This window comes from Phaethon aethereus (genome assembly GCF_964289735.1).
Source record: "Phaethon aethereus genome assembly, chromosome: 16".
Classification (NCBI taxonomy): domain Eukaryota; kingdom Metazoa; phylum Chordata; class Aves; order Phaethontiformes; family Phaethontidae; genus Phaethon; species Phaethon aethereus.
The window spans coordinates 11,035,438-11,048,585 of NC_138592.1; the positions used below are offsets into that span (position 1 = coordinate 11,035,438).

Below are 13,148 nucleotides of genomic sequence, written 5' to 3' on the forward strand. Positions count from 1 at the left end.
TATCCCTACATAATAAGCCTCTCCATAAAAAAAAACCACACTGGATTTCATGCACTCTGGTATTCGCACAAAAAGGAGCATTGCTCAAAATCATGCACTACAGAAAATTCTTCAACTGTAATGCTTTGCACTGGCACTGAGCAGCTGTAGCTAGCTGCAGCCAGCTCGTCACAACAAACATGAAAGCAGTCAATGAGCATCACCTTAAAAGCACGTTTGCATGACCAAGAGCAGGTATTTTAAGACCTTCTACAGTTTCACCAAATCTTTGGTCATTTCAGTGTGTCACTTCTGGAATTTGTCCTTTTAGTCCTTAAATTGAAAAGGATTATAAAAACATATGGAACTTGGGAAAACAAACCCTCTTGGAAGATGAGGTTTTGAATCCATTTTCTTCGCTGTGTGAACATACCAAAAGAGATGCACGGGTAGGAAGAACTCGGGCAATTTCACCTTGCTGAAAACCAGATTTTTGACAGTCACCGGTGAAAACTGTTTCTGACCTAGGAGTATCTGCAGCAGTCAGAAACACAGAATTAAAAAGAAAATAAACCTGCCACAGCTAACAGAGTCATACGAATCTTCATTTTGCCTCCCTGGGAACACAGCTACAGCAAACAAGAGAGGTCAAGAGGAATCTGATTTAGAAGAATACATTTCTGTCCCTCAAAGCTATTCCCCGAACAATTCCTTTCTTTGCTGCAGGAAAGAAAGCATCGAAACTGCCCTCCCACCATGTTTCATGAGAATAGAGCCCTCTTAGCTCTTTGTATTCTCAGCCCTGTTTGCTTATCACTTACAGCTCAGATAGACAGCTGCAATTCCCACCGGCTTTCCGGAGGAGATCAATTATCCCACCTAGGAACAAAGCATCCAGGAATGACTTAATCACACTTTTCAGAGAAGTAAGAGGGGAAGCCATCCCATCCCTGGCAGAGGGGCTGGCCAGGGTGTTCTGGCAGCATTTAAGGTTGGAATACCAAATGTTAAACTTGTTCTAATAACGATATTTGGATTGCAAGGCAGGATTTTCTCCTTTCTTTGTTGAGCTGATAGCTACATACCACCTGCCTTTGGAGTAAAACAGCACTTGTATGGGTGCAGTATTTTGTTGGCAGAAATATTCTCTCTCCAGGAAAGTGCAATCAAAGCAGCCAGCGTATGCAGGGGTAGGAGACAGACCTTTCAGAGAATTATATCCCTTCCCAGGAGGGTAAGCTATGTAAATAAAAAAATGAAAGAATTCTATTCTGCACGAAAGCAGATTCTTGCCCTGCACTGCCAAGGGACTGAACTTAATCACTAATCCTCTGCATCTTATATTGGAGGCAGAACTCCAAGCCACAGGACTGTGGTGGTGTAGCAGGAATATTTCCCCAAAGACAGCAGCTCACAGAAGAGATAAGGTACATCACAGCTTTGGAGTGACAAGATTGTTATCGCAGCCTGTGCCTCATTACTATTTCCAACCTTCAGCACAGATCTATGATGCCTTTCCAGGATTAGCCTACTTCTAAAGCTAAAGAAAGCCTCTCTTAATTTACAGCCTGTTACTTATTTAACACCAGACTCACATTAATTGAGAGTGCATTTGGACTATCCCAGCATTTTAGCAGTACAGTGTACTTGGAACATGACACAGGACTAGGGAGTGTACAGAGTGATGCCAAGCGTGGTGCTTGACTTAAACAGAGCACATTTCATGTATACAAACATTTTGGCCTCATACCTAAAAGCAGAATCTGATATTGCCCCTTTTTTTAAACACTGGCTTTTTTTACCTCCAAAGATTCACATGAATGATGGTCTTAATAAAATTATGATAATCTCCATATACGGCTTCAAATAATGGAAATATAGAAACGAGAAGAGACAAGTCAGCCTCCAAAGTTTGGGCCTAAGGATCCTCTGCTTTGCATTCTGGTATAAAGCCCAGTGTGTTGTAACTTTTCCTGGGGTCAAAAACCGTTTCTAAAATACATTCCTTTAGGACACTAACTCAGATAAAACAAAAGAAAGCTTGTTACCAAAAGTATACACCACAGGCTTCTAAATATGTATTTTGATATCAGAATTATTATTTTGCTACTTGCATCCTTTTAATCACCTGGGCATTCCCTGCCCCGCCCCCGGCCCACAACCAAGAAATAGGGGAGACTGGACAGCTATTGTGCAACATTAAAGACTGCTGGCTTATAATTTATTACCAGTAATGAGCCTCAGCTATTCACCCTGAATTATTCTTCTAAAGGCAAAGCGGTTAAAAGTAATGGGTATCTGCTTCAGGTCAGAATAACGAGGACACTAAAAAAAGTATATAAACAGCTAGAGTATATGCCAGCTATGCAGGCAGAGAGATCTGCTCTGCTCTAATTGAATGGGCAGTACACCTGCAGCATACTCAAGTCAGAAAAACACATCATCTATCATGGTGGAGGAAAATTAATAGGTATAAGAACAGTGCATCCCACAAGTGATTACTCAGCCCCCTTCCAATGACCTACTTTCCCTCAGATCCATAGCTGTTCATGCTGTCCTCAATGGACTCATGGCTGGCTTGACGGACGGTCCGGCTGGGCATTTCGACAGCCAGCCCAGTTTCTGTGCTCCTTTGGATGGCTCCTTTCAGTCTCCGACCATCCCCATCTAGGAACAAAAGGGGAGAAAAGATGGTCAGCTATTGCTCCCAGAGCCTTTTGCAACAACAGAGCCAAGGAGAAGCAGAAAAGGTCTTTCAGAAGACCAGCCTGGCATCTGGCAGCCAGGCAGTATTTCACACTCACGCAGCGTTTCGTTACTCAGCCCTGCTTCATCAGCAGCTCCCAGTCACCTTTGGAACAAACCCAGTGCTCCAGCAAGCCAGGGCCCAGCAGAAACTCAAAACATCCATACCATCCTACCTACTCCAACCATTTGTACCAATTAATTACGCACGGAGTGCAGATGCATGCAGGCACACAAGCTGGCTGTACGTGGAGCTACCCAGTTTGGGAACACAGCAGCAGCAGTCACGGGCAGAGCCGAGGCACACAGCCTGACCATGCCTCAGAGCATTTCCTACGTCCCGTGTCGCTGCCTCAGATTGTGCAGAGCAGCAAAGAGCCACAGCTCCTGGTGAGCACCAGGGGAGCAGAAGGGAGGAAAAGGCCAGGCAGCACCAGAAGTGCTGCGGAGGCAGGAGCCCTCCCAGATGGGCCATAGGGGAATAGTTGGTCATGGCCAAAATGTTCCCTGGTGGCACCTGGAACGGCACCAGCAGCAGAAAACCCCAGGGAGGACTATTCCCCTTCATACACGCCGTCGGCCAGAGCGCAAAGGGAGTTACGTAGGCTCTGGTTCCTCCTGGGTGCAGTCTTCAGTGGCTCAGCCCTCTGAAATTAACAGCTGCTATTTTCATCCTCCATCTCTAACAGTCTGTTGCTCCGAACAAACCATGTTATGTAATGAATATGTAATGAATACCATCACTATTAATTGCTTTAGCTGGTGTTAGGAAGCTCCAGATTTCAACCCACATACAGCACTCATCCTGAAACACATCTGCCACAAGTTTTCTGAACAAAGCATAATTATTTAAATCCTTCCAAAGTGCCTGTCCATTAACCTGGATCCAGGCCACAAACCTCTGACCCACAGTGCTCTCAGAAACCCACCAGCTTTTTGAGTACCACCCTGGAGAAGAAATGACCCAGCTACTGAGCTTAGAGAATTCAGGATCCCCAAATACTAAAGAAAAGAAGTCTTTCCCAACTACTTTGGAAATATGAGGATATCTGTAAGAACCTGTCTAAAATATGTAGAACGTTGTTATTTGTGTAGCAAGCTGCTTGACCTAAAACACTTTTCTTTGGATCTCGGTGTGAACATGCACTTTTGGGAATTTAAAAAAAAAATAAAGATCAGTAAGATATCAGAAATGCTTCCTATCCTTCTTCTCAGGTTATACCTACACTGAAATGCAAAGGCAAAAATTCTTCTCTAAACTCAGCTATAAAGTCCCTTTTCCTCTGGTATGATGAGGTTTCCAACTGGGTAAATGTGTTGGCCCCAGGGCTCTGTACCAGCTGCTGTCCCCACATATGGTGCAGCATGTGTATGAATGTCCCTATGGGCTAAGAGGATAGAATATGCATGTTCTGGGTTAACATTAACTACAGTTTGTATTGATTGTGTGCCTAGAGCAATGTATGAAACACATTGTATAAATCAGGAAGTTACACAAACATAAAACATTTTTTTAATGCACTTTCAAAATCCAAACCTTCAGGCAAGAACAACAATATAGGCAATAAAGCAAAGTCTCGTGAAACAGCCTTACCTACTACCCAACCACTGCCAAACAGCTCCCTTTGGCACACCTTCAACAAGCCCCATACAGCCTGCTGGATCCTCTGATGGGGTTCCTTTCAGAGAGCATCCCACAGCTTTACAGGCACACTTGACGGTCCATTTAATTTGTCTCGCATTCACCTCCACAATCAATCTTTTAGTCATTTGCAACCATCAATGTCCATCTCTCCTCCCTTCAGAACACTAATCATTCTGCGCCTTTTATGTTAGTCCTTACGAGAGCCTACCCGCAGTCAAAGCGGCGAATGACATTAATGTAGGAAACAAATTTTAAAAGCCCCATTGCCCAAATATGCAACATTTGGTTTTTAAAAAAAAAAATCTCCTATTTCCCCAGTCTAATGAGACACACCTGGAGACATTCATACTTAGAAGACTATGCATCCACATCTGGCAACAAAGAGGCTTGGGACAGCACCTCACAGACGCCAAGAACCAGAAGGGACCAGCAGACACTTTGCCAAGTTCTCTGTGTGACAGGCACTTGGATTTTGCCCTGTTCAGCCAAACAATTTACATTTGGCTAAAGAATATCTTCTAAAAAGTTATCCACTCTGGATTTGAAGATATCGAGAGGTGAAGAATCTGCTGTTTGCCTGTGCCATTTATTTTACTACCTTGAGAGATACAACTTAAGTTTGTGTGGTTTCAGCTTTCACCCATCAGTTTTTTTGAACACCCTTCTCCACTACGAGGACTGCTTTGTTCTAGCTATAAAGACTCTTCTGCAGTGTAATCAAGTAATCTCTCAATCTTTTTTGACAAGTTAAACAAACTGAGCTCTTTATCTTTCTCATGCTCTGACATTTTCTTCTCCTGCCCTTGGATCTTTTTAATGACTTCTCCAGGTTTTAAATGCCCTTTTGAGAACATGCGCAGCAGAATTGGAGACGGCATTTTAATGCAAAAACATGTAGAGAGGTAAAAATCAGCTCGTACTCTCATCTTCGCTGCTTCTGCTTGCATCTGCCAAGATCACAGTAAGCTCTTGGTATAGCATCACACCTTGCCTGGCCACTGTGCAATCCTGCTGATACAACCTTGTACAACATTATATTAAGAAATATGTAAGAAAACACATTTTATTTGAAGAGAGCGAGCAGAAAGTCCAGACAGCTCTATACAACTCTGCCACCCTCAAGACTATTTACTGTCCTTCTAATATGCGTATCACCTGTGAACTTCAGTGAGGTTTAACCTCATGCTTGCTCCAATCAAATGAAAACGCTGAATAGCACCAGGCCTTCAGAAGAGCCTCCTGCCTTTGAGCCTTTTCCTTGACAACTGCTTTTTGAAATGTGAAGTAAGTTTTTAATCTATTTATCACTATCACATTTTTAGGGTCATGTTGTTCTAGGACAAAACCCTTACATACTTATCACATTTACCCAGATACCTGCTTCTACGAAAACTCAGAGAAAAAAAAAGAAAGTCTGACAAGACCCATTTTCCCTAAATCCTTCTTGACTGGTATTAATTATATTCCATCATTCTGTTCTTTATTAATTGGAGCTCCTTATCATGTTTCCCCTAATTCTGTCTGTGAGCAACATCAGACCAACTAACCAAAAGTTCCCTCCAGACAACCCAGTGATGGACAAAGAGGAGTAAGGTGACTGTGCAAGTGCCCTGCACAGCACAGAGCAGCCTTTGGAGAGTTCCTTTCCTTAAATATATTTTCAGCTGTCAACCACATCAAGAGGCTGCTCTTCTAAAGGATGACACCACTCCTGTGGCAGAACTGACTGCCACCAAGAACTGTATTTGCCTTAAAACTTGGGGGTGGAAAAAATAAGAGGGGCATTGTCCCCTTCTCTCGCCCAAGGAAAGAGTTACCATTTCTTATGCCCTCTTCTATGTCAGTCTAACACACAACTCTTCAAAGCCCTTCCTCTCTGCTACTGACAGGTCTCTCCATGCTCAGAGGCCATTAAGTCTTGAAAAAGATCTATGCGAGTTCTGCAATAGCTCCTCACAAGGTCATGATTATGTAATTATTACTCCTACACAGAATTACTTCACAATAGATGCTTATTGAATTGATGTTTCTGAGGGACAGAGTGTGCCCCTTTCACTGTTACGCCTGTACTACCTCCTCTCTTGTTGCTTCCTTTTCCCCCACCCAGGTACTTAGTACCTTCTTTCTCTTTTCCTTTTTGTTTTCAATTTTCTCCTCCATGTTCACTCAGTTTGGTTCACTCAGACGGTAACAACACAAAAAGAAACCAGCAGGATGCATGTGCTATGGACCCTCCCATACTTTAGAATTAATTGATATTGATTTAACCCTGAGATTAGGAATTGACTGAATTTCAACTCGATCAGCTTTGCTCCTAAATTAACCAACTGCTTCCAAGCACAGAACATGTTGGTACCCAAAGCTCGTGGCCAGGCTGCACCAACACACCAAGGGTCTGGCAAAACAGGCCGCTCACCTTTTTCCCTTCCCAAACTTCACCTTGGGGTGCAAGGTGGAGAGGAAGAGAAAGCAGCTTTCGAGAGGAACCTTTCTTTCAGGTTGCATTTGTTCCTACTGCAAAGCTCTGGACAAAATAACATTTTGTATTTTCCAGGAAAGACTAATCCAAGCCTGAGCAAAGAGACTGCATTTCTATTGCTTTTTGTACCCAAGGCACGCAGCATGCATCGACTTGCATCCCTACATGCTGCAGGGTATCAACCTGGGCACGCTCTGCTCTCTGCCTTCACACCTGGGTTCCTCAGCAACTGAATTATCTGCTTTGCTCCAAAGTGAGGTCCAGGTACAAACCAGCACTTATGAAGCATGGAGAATTGACGACCCCAGCAGGGAAACAGAGAAAAAAACCCATCTGACAAGAGTGGATGCATCCTTTGGAGCACATTGCAGATCACACAGAAGCAGAGATGAGCCGAAATGAGGGGGATGAACATCTGCGACAGAGCGTATCTGCGGTGAGCATCCAGGGGTGCCAGGGGCACGTGGTTGGGTGGGACAGGACCTGACTGCCTGCAAAGGAGATATGCCCAGAGCTCTGCGGCAGTTTACCCCAAATCTGCCTGCTCTGTGGTCTCACAAGCCCTTTCATTTCCCACAGTCACAAACTTCGCTCTTAAGGTCAAAAACAAAGAGTTGATTCTTGCTTTCTTCTCCATGAAGATCTGCCCCAGAGAAAAGATGACGCGGGTCAGTTTGGGGCTGAAAATGAAGAAGGAAAAACACCAAGCACCCACCTGGATATTATCACCTGCTGAGGTTAGGAAGAAGGTCCCCAAGTCCAACACCTGGTCTTTGGCACGTCTGTGGGCAAAAAGCAGCAGTGGGGGTCTCAGCTCATCACCCTGTGAGGCTGCTGAACTGCTGACCATTTTACCTACTACTTGTTTTCAAATACTCTGAGAAAGGAGCCAACGTGTTAGCTTCTCCACTTCAAACTTTGTTACTGCATTGTTGCTCCTAATGGATTTAAAAATAAAAGATTGTTTTCTGTTTAGTCAGATGGTGAACCCCTACAGACATCTTAAGATTTGCGTGCCATGAATCAATTCTGAGATGAATAAAAGAATTCCATTGTTCGGCTTCAAAGGGAAAAAAGAAAAGTCTTCCCACAGCCTTGCATGAATATCCAACATCTGCGACAGCCTGGCACATGCTGAGCAGAGCGGTTGTCGGGGTGGGTATCGCAGGCCCTTTTACATCAGTATCTGTGTTCGGAGCAAGCCATGCTGCTCTCCTAAGGGGATGCTACTGCTGAGCAAAAAAATAATATATATAAATACTGGATTGTCACTTCAGAATGCTGTTTAACAAGATGAACTCAATCTCATCATGCCTGGCAAGCTCTGACATCCTGCCAAGTATTCCCAACATCAACATCCTAATGGAGTGTGAATTATGAGCACCTAAAGAGAGGCAGTTTGTACTGTGCTCCTGAACATGCCAGACTACCATCACAGCCTGAATAATCCACCAGAAATGACAGAAAATGGCTGGGGATAAGCAGGGGCACTAATCAGGCTGTTTGCTTCGTTCCCCTTGTCCTAGTTTCAGACACTAATGAAAATCACACCCTTTCTTTCCAAATTAAGCAGAAAATCTTCTATGGGATGGAAAAAAATTTCAACATCTTAATTCTTAATCTGTGCAAATTAAGTACATACACAGGGTTGGGAAAGGTCAGTCAATTCTTCTTGTGAGTGCCAGAAAATAGTAAAATTAGCAACTATATGAATTGCTGTGACAGCTACAGACCCCAGCTGAACGCAGAACAGGGCCAGGACAACCTACTAGCACAGGCATCCTATGGAGATCTGACACACAGATCTGACAGTCCCCTGCACAGCCCGTCCTTCCCTCCCACCACCCCAGCGAGACAACCCTGGAAGAAGAGCATTTCACCCTCTAAACCTCTGCCACCCCACCGGTGTGGGCAGGGGAAGCACCAAGCCCCACACATGGGTTCTTAGGCTTGCCTGTAGTTCCCAACAGCCTCACAACCCAGATCCCCAACTCCTCAGCCACTTTAAAGCCACAAGTGTTTTCTCCTCCACGCTGGTCTGAGCTGCAGTTCATTTTAAATGCAGCTATGGCTCTATTTAAGCAGGTCTCCACCCCCAGCGAGATGTTATCACCTCTTGTAGGTGGGCTGGAGCACTGGTAAAGCATTGATTTTGCTTCCTATCTTTGTGAGATCCATTTTCATATTTTAAACTAGGCAAGTGTGATATATTTTTTCCTGCTCCTTTTGAGGTTAAAAACAAATAGTTCCCATGATACTATTTTTAATTTTGACCTTTTGGATAATTTGTCTATATAAAAAAAAATTAAATGGCCAAAATTTTCATTTAAAAATGTCTAGAGAGAAAGTTCTGCAACTAACATGTAGCCAGGAAAATTACTTTGAGATTTTTTTCCTTCACTGACAAGAGACAAAGCTAACAAACTGAAAGGTAAATATATATATATATTCCACTGTCAATTACTTTTAAACAGATTTTTTGACTACCATAAAAATTTGTTTCGCTTTTCACCATAAAAAAAAGTTGCAGTACCATAACACTAAGAAAAACATTAATTTCTTTCAGAGAATTTCATGGGAAATTTTCAGCTAGATCAAACTCTTCAGAATTCTTTCCATGTCTCTCTCATTTGCAGCAGCAGGATCCAAACAGTTTCATCTGATGGCTGCTTCTGCATTTTTATTTTTGTAAGAAAATTGAACATGCTACCCCCTTCTCTTCCCCCATTCTGCAATGCTTAGCAGGAGAGCCTGATGAAACGAAACGTCCGCATGCGTACGGAAAATTCACCGTTGTAATTTTTCTTCAGCAGCTGAGCAAGGAAACCCGACCACTGCCCCGTCTGCAGGCGCAGGTCTGTCGGGCACGGGACTGGAAGAGCTGCACGTCTGCGACAGACACATCTGAGGCCTTTCTCCACCTTCTGCTTCTTTTGTGCTCAGGCAAGGGCTGATGACTTAGAAAAACCCCAAAACTTCTTACTGTGATATTTATAATGCAACAAACCACACATATACACACACACACACGCACGCATTCTGATTGCACAGATTGGGTTTTGTGGTTTAAACCTCATTAAGAGTTTAACTCTCCCTCTTTGACATCTGCCCACCTGGGAGGGCCCGGGTCTGCTATCCGAGTACATGCCAAGTCAAGGAAAGTTTAGCCGATGGGCTCAGAGAACAGGTACATTTGACACAGCCACAGGCAATAAGTAACAATAATTAACTGATTTTATTTAAACTACTATGTTGTAGTATTTACTCTCTAGGAAGCTGGGGGAAATGTCAGATATAGTACCAACAGCCAGCAGTGCTTTAAGACAAAACGTTCTCAGTTCAAAACTCTTAGAACTTTGCCAACTACAAAAATCTGGGCATCAGAAAAACACAGAAAGCCAAAAGGTGGGTGGAAAATCTGACTGCCAGGGCCATCTTCTTGTTATTTCACAAGGAGGACCAGAGGTGGAGCAGATTTGTGTGCCTGTGGCTGGAAGTCCTCCAGCTGGCCAACATAAATTACGAAGGCCAGGTCAGAATCTCCACTTAATTACAAGGGAGTTGAAGCAGAGCATTCTGTCCTAATTCTGCTGTCCATCTCACACTATTAATAACTCTGAGGATGTTGTTTAAGTCCAGGATGTGAAATATGAATGAGCCTGAGCTGCAGAAAACCTCTTAATTTAGAAGAGGATCACAAAAATTAGGTGACTTTACAAAAATAAAGCAGCTAGAAAGCGTCGTCGTAAGAGAACGATGGCATGAGATGAAAGAGCTGCCCTGCCTACACCTCGCTAAGCCAGGAAGCTTTGCACGAGGCTGTTCTGCTCTTTCTGAGCCTGCCGAACCTGCCTGCTCACTAACCATACCTCCTGCGAGTGCCCGGCGTCCTGCTCTGCACTCAGTAACTCTTAGGAAGAGAGCAGTGGGCAAAGTAACTTAAGCAGCCTGTTTGCAAGTTGTGTTTTCCCATTGTAGAAGAGGACTCGAAGGTCATGAGTCTCCTGAAGCAACCAAAGCTCCTCAGAGAAGCTGACTCACCTTTCCATCCAGGGGATTTATAATGCTCAGCTCCATGGTTTGTTTTCACTCAGAATGCTACTTTTAAGCTGAGATTATACATCAGACCTTTTCTTCTGGGACCATTAATTTGGGTCTTTCTCTCTACCCAGAGCCATCACAGGGTCTTCAAATCTTCCACCTTTCCACCAAATTTGGCTGAAACTGGAAAGTATGTGCTACATTTATAGGAATGATGGAGAGAGGGTGCGGGTGAAGACAGGACTCTGCCTTATGTATTGAAAAAATAATTGCCTGCTGGGAATTCACAGCTAGATCAGGTAAAGTTTAGTTTTGGTACAGGTAAAATACAGGGTGAAAGAGCTGACAAGGCCAGATTTATTAACAAGATTTTTTTCCCTTTTCTTCTGCCCCATTGACGCTCTTTTAGGAGTGAGCGGCTTTGTCAAGGCCACGTGTGTGTCAACACAAACAGCGAGCAACAGTCTTGGCACAGTGAGTCATGCAACCTTTTGTTCATTTGTTATAAACACAATTAAAAACACAGCCACATTTCTTTAACAGGCGTGAAGCCACAGAACCCTGGACTCATTCATAAACTAGAATCATGGTGCAGAATCACTTAGAATAGCATTTGATTTGTTTAGCTTGGGTTGTAATTACTTCATCATATTTTCCTTAAGGAAATGAATGATCAAATTCACAAGGAGTTGACTTTAATTATACACACTGCTTAATAACTTGCGTCCATTTGTAAGCAATTATTTGATCCACTGTGGAAGCAGAGAGGGGGCAGTGATGGTCTGATTTCCAGAGAAGTGAAAATTTCAGGCATTCAGCTTCTAATGCCAGACAATTTCACCAGATAATACAACTATCCGTGTCAGGCTTCACCAAAGGTGCTTTCAGGTAATACATGTAGCAAATGCTAAAGGAAGCCATCAAGCCAGCACATTTTCCCCCTCTAACTCTACACATTGCTTTGACTCATGCGCAGATGTCCTTTCCCAGGTTCGCAGCAGTGCAGTGCCCATTCTGCAGGGCAACTACCGCATCCCACCATAGGTGCACCAAAGGGAACCATTTTCTTTCCAAGTGGCACAAAAAACAGCACGAAGACCTCTGCTTGCAGCATGCCTGCAATGACGAAGCGGTGAGCATGGAGGGTGGCTGCATTTCCCAAAAGTCTAGGGCTTTCTGGTGAGCAAAGAGAGGCTCCGGCACAGCAGCAGCCCGACTCGCTCACCAGGTCTTCCAACCCATGAACAAAAGCTCTGCTCTTGGAAACAGATCCACTGTGCTCGTACCGGTTCTCTAGCACTGCTCCCTTGTTGGGTTCTGGGACCACTTTATACAGCCCAAATGCCTAGTTCTGCTTGGGCGGAGCGAAAGGAGAGCACCCTGCCCTGCACCACCATGGTAATCGGCCAGCATCGGCTGCAGGCATCTCTGGACAGCTGGAAGAGAGGGTCCAGCTTTGGTGTCCAGAAGCGGGACAGGACCAGATATCACATTGCAGCAGTATATAAAGTCATGGTGACTAAGAAATCAAAAGTGGTCAAAACACTGAGTTTCATCTCATAGCAAACAGCCCTGCCAATCGTACATCATGGGTATCTTCAACTGGTGACAAGCCAAGCCCTTAAACACAGAAAACACCATGCAATAACAAAAACAGAAGCGCTGGAATTTAAGTAGCAGCCTCCTAACAAAAAACAAAACAACAAAAAAAATTCAAGCAAAATTTTCACAGCCCAAACCCTGAAGAGATGCACACAGACTCTCACCCAAGTGATAAACTCTCCTACAGACGAACATGGCAGACACATAACTGCCTCCTACATGCCTTCTGCATGCATAAAAGTAGTGCTCAGATATAAACACACCCCAAATTACTTCCAAGTCCATTGGGAAATTCGGTTCACCATTTGTCTAAGCAGAATACTGAGCATGCAACAGAGGAAAAGGAGCTCTTTGGCCAGAGCTGGAAAAAAAGACATAATGACTTCATCTCTGCTGAAAGATACTGGAGTGTTGTGGGAAACAAACCAAAATATCATGCCTGTCTGAAGATTACTGAGGATTAGAGGAAAAAAGCTATCAATGCAGCAGATTAATATGTTTTAGGAACAATACCAAAATCTAGTTTTCCTGATTACCAACCATTAGATGCAGGAAGAATCAGTCCTTTGTCAAGAAGGGACACACTTACGGTGTTCAATATTGTATTGAATGGAATTTGTGTTAATCACTCAGTGTAAAACAACATGAACCAGCCCA

The 13,148-nt window shown here is 43.7% G+C and overlaps 1 protein-coding gene across 1 annotated transcript in view; it reads right to left on the reverse strand.

Annotated features, from left to right (window-relative positions):
• The window catches only part of RIMS4 (regulating synaptic membrane exocytosis 4), a gene marked incomplete at its 3' end in the record, with an annotated part of 49,740 nt that overhangs the window by 13,690 nt on the left and 22,902 nt on the right, over positions 1–13,148 (reverse strand). Inside the window, exon 2 of the mRNA XM_082007091.1 lies at positions 2,505–2,646. Coding sequence (XP_081863217.1) covers positions 2,505–2,646 — 142 coding nt within the window. The remainder of the gene's footprint in view (positions 1–2,504; positions 2,647–13,148) is intronic.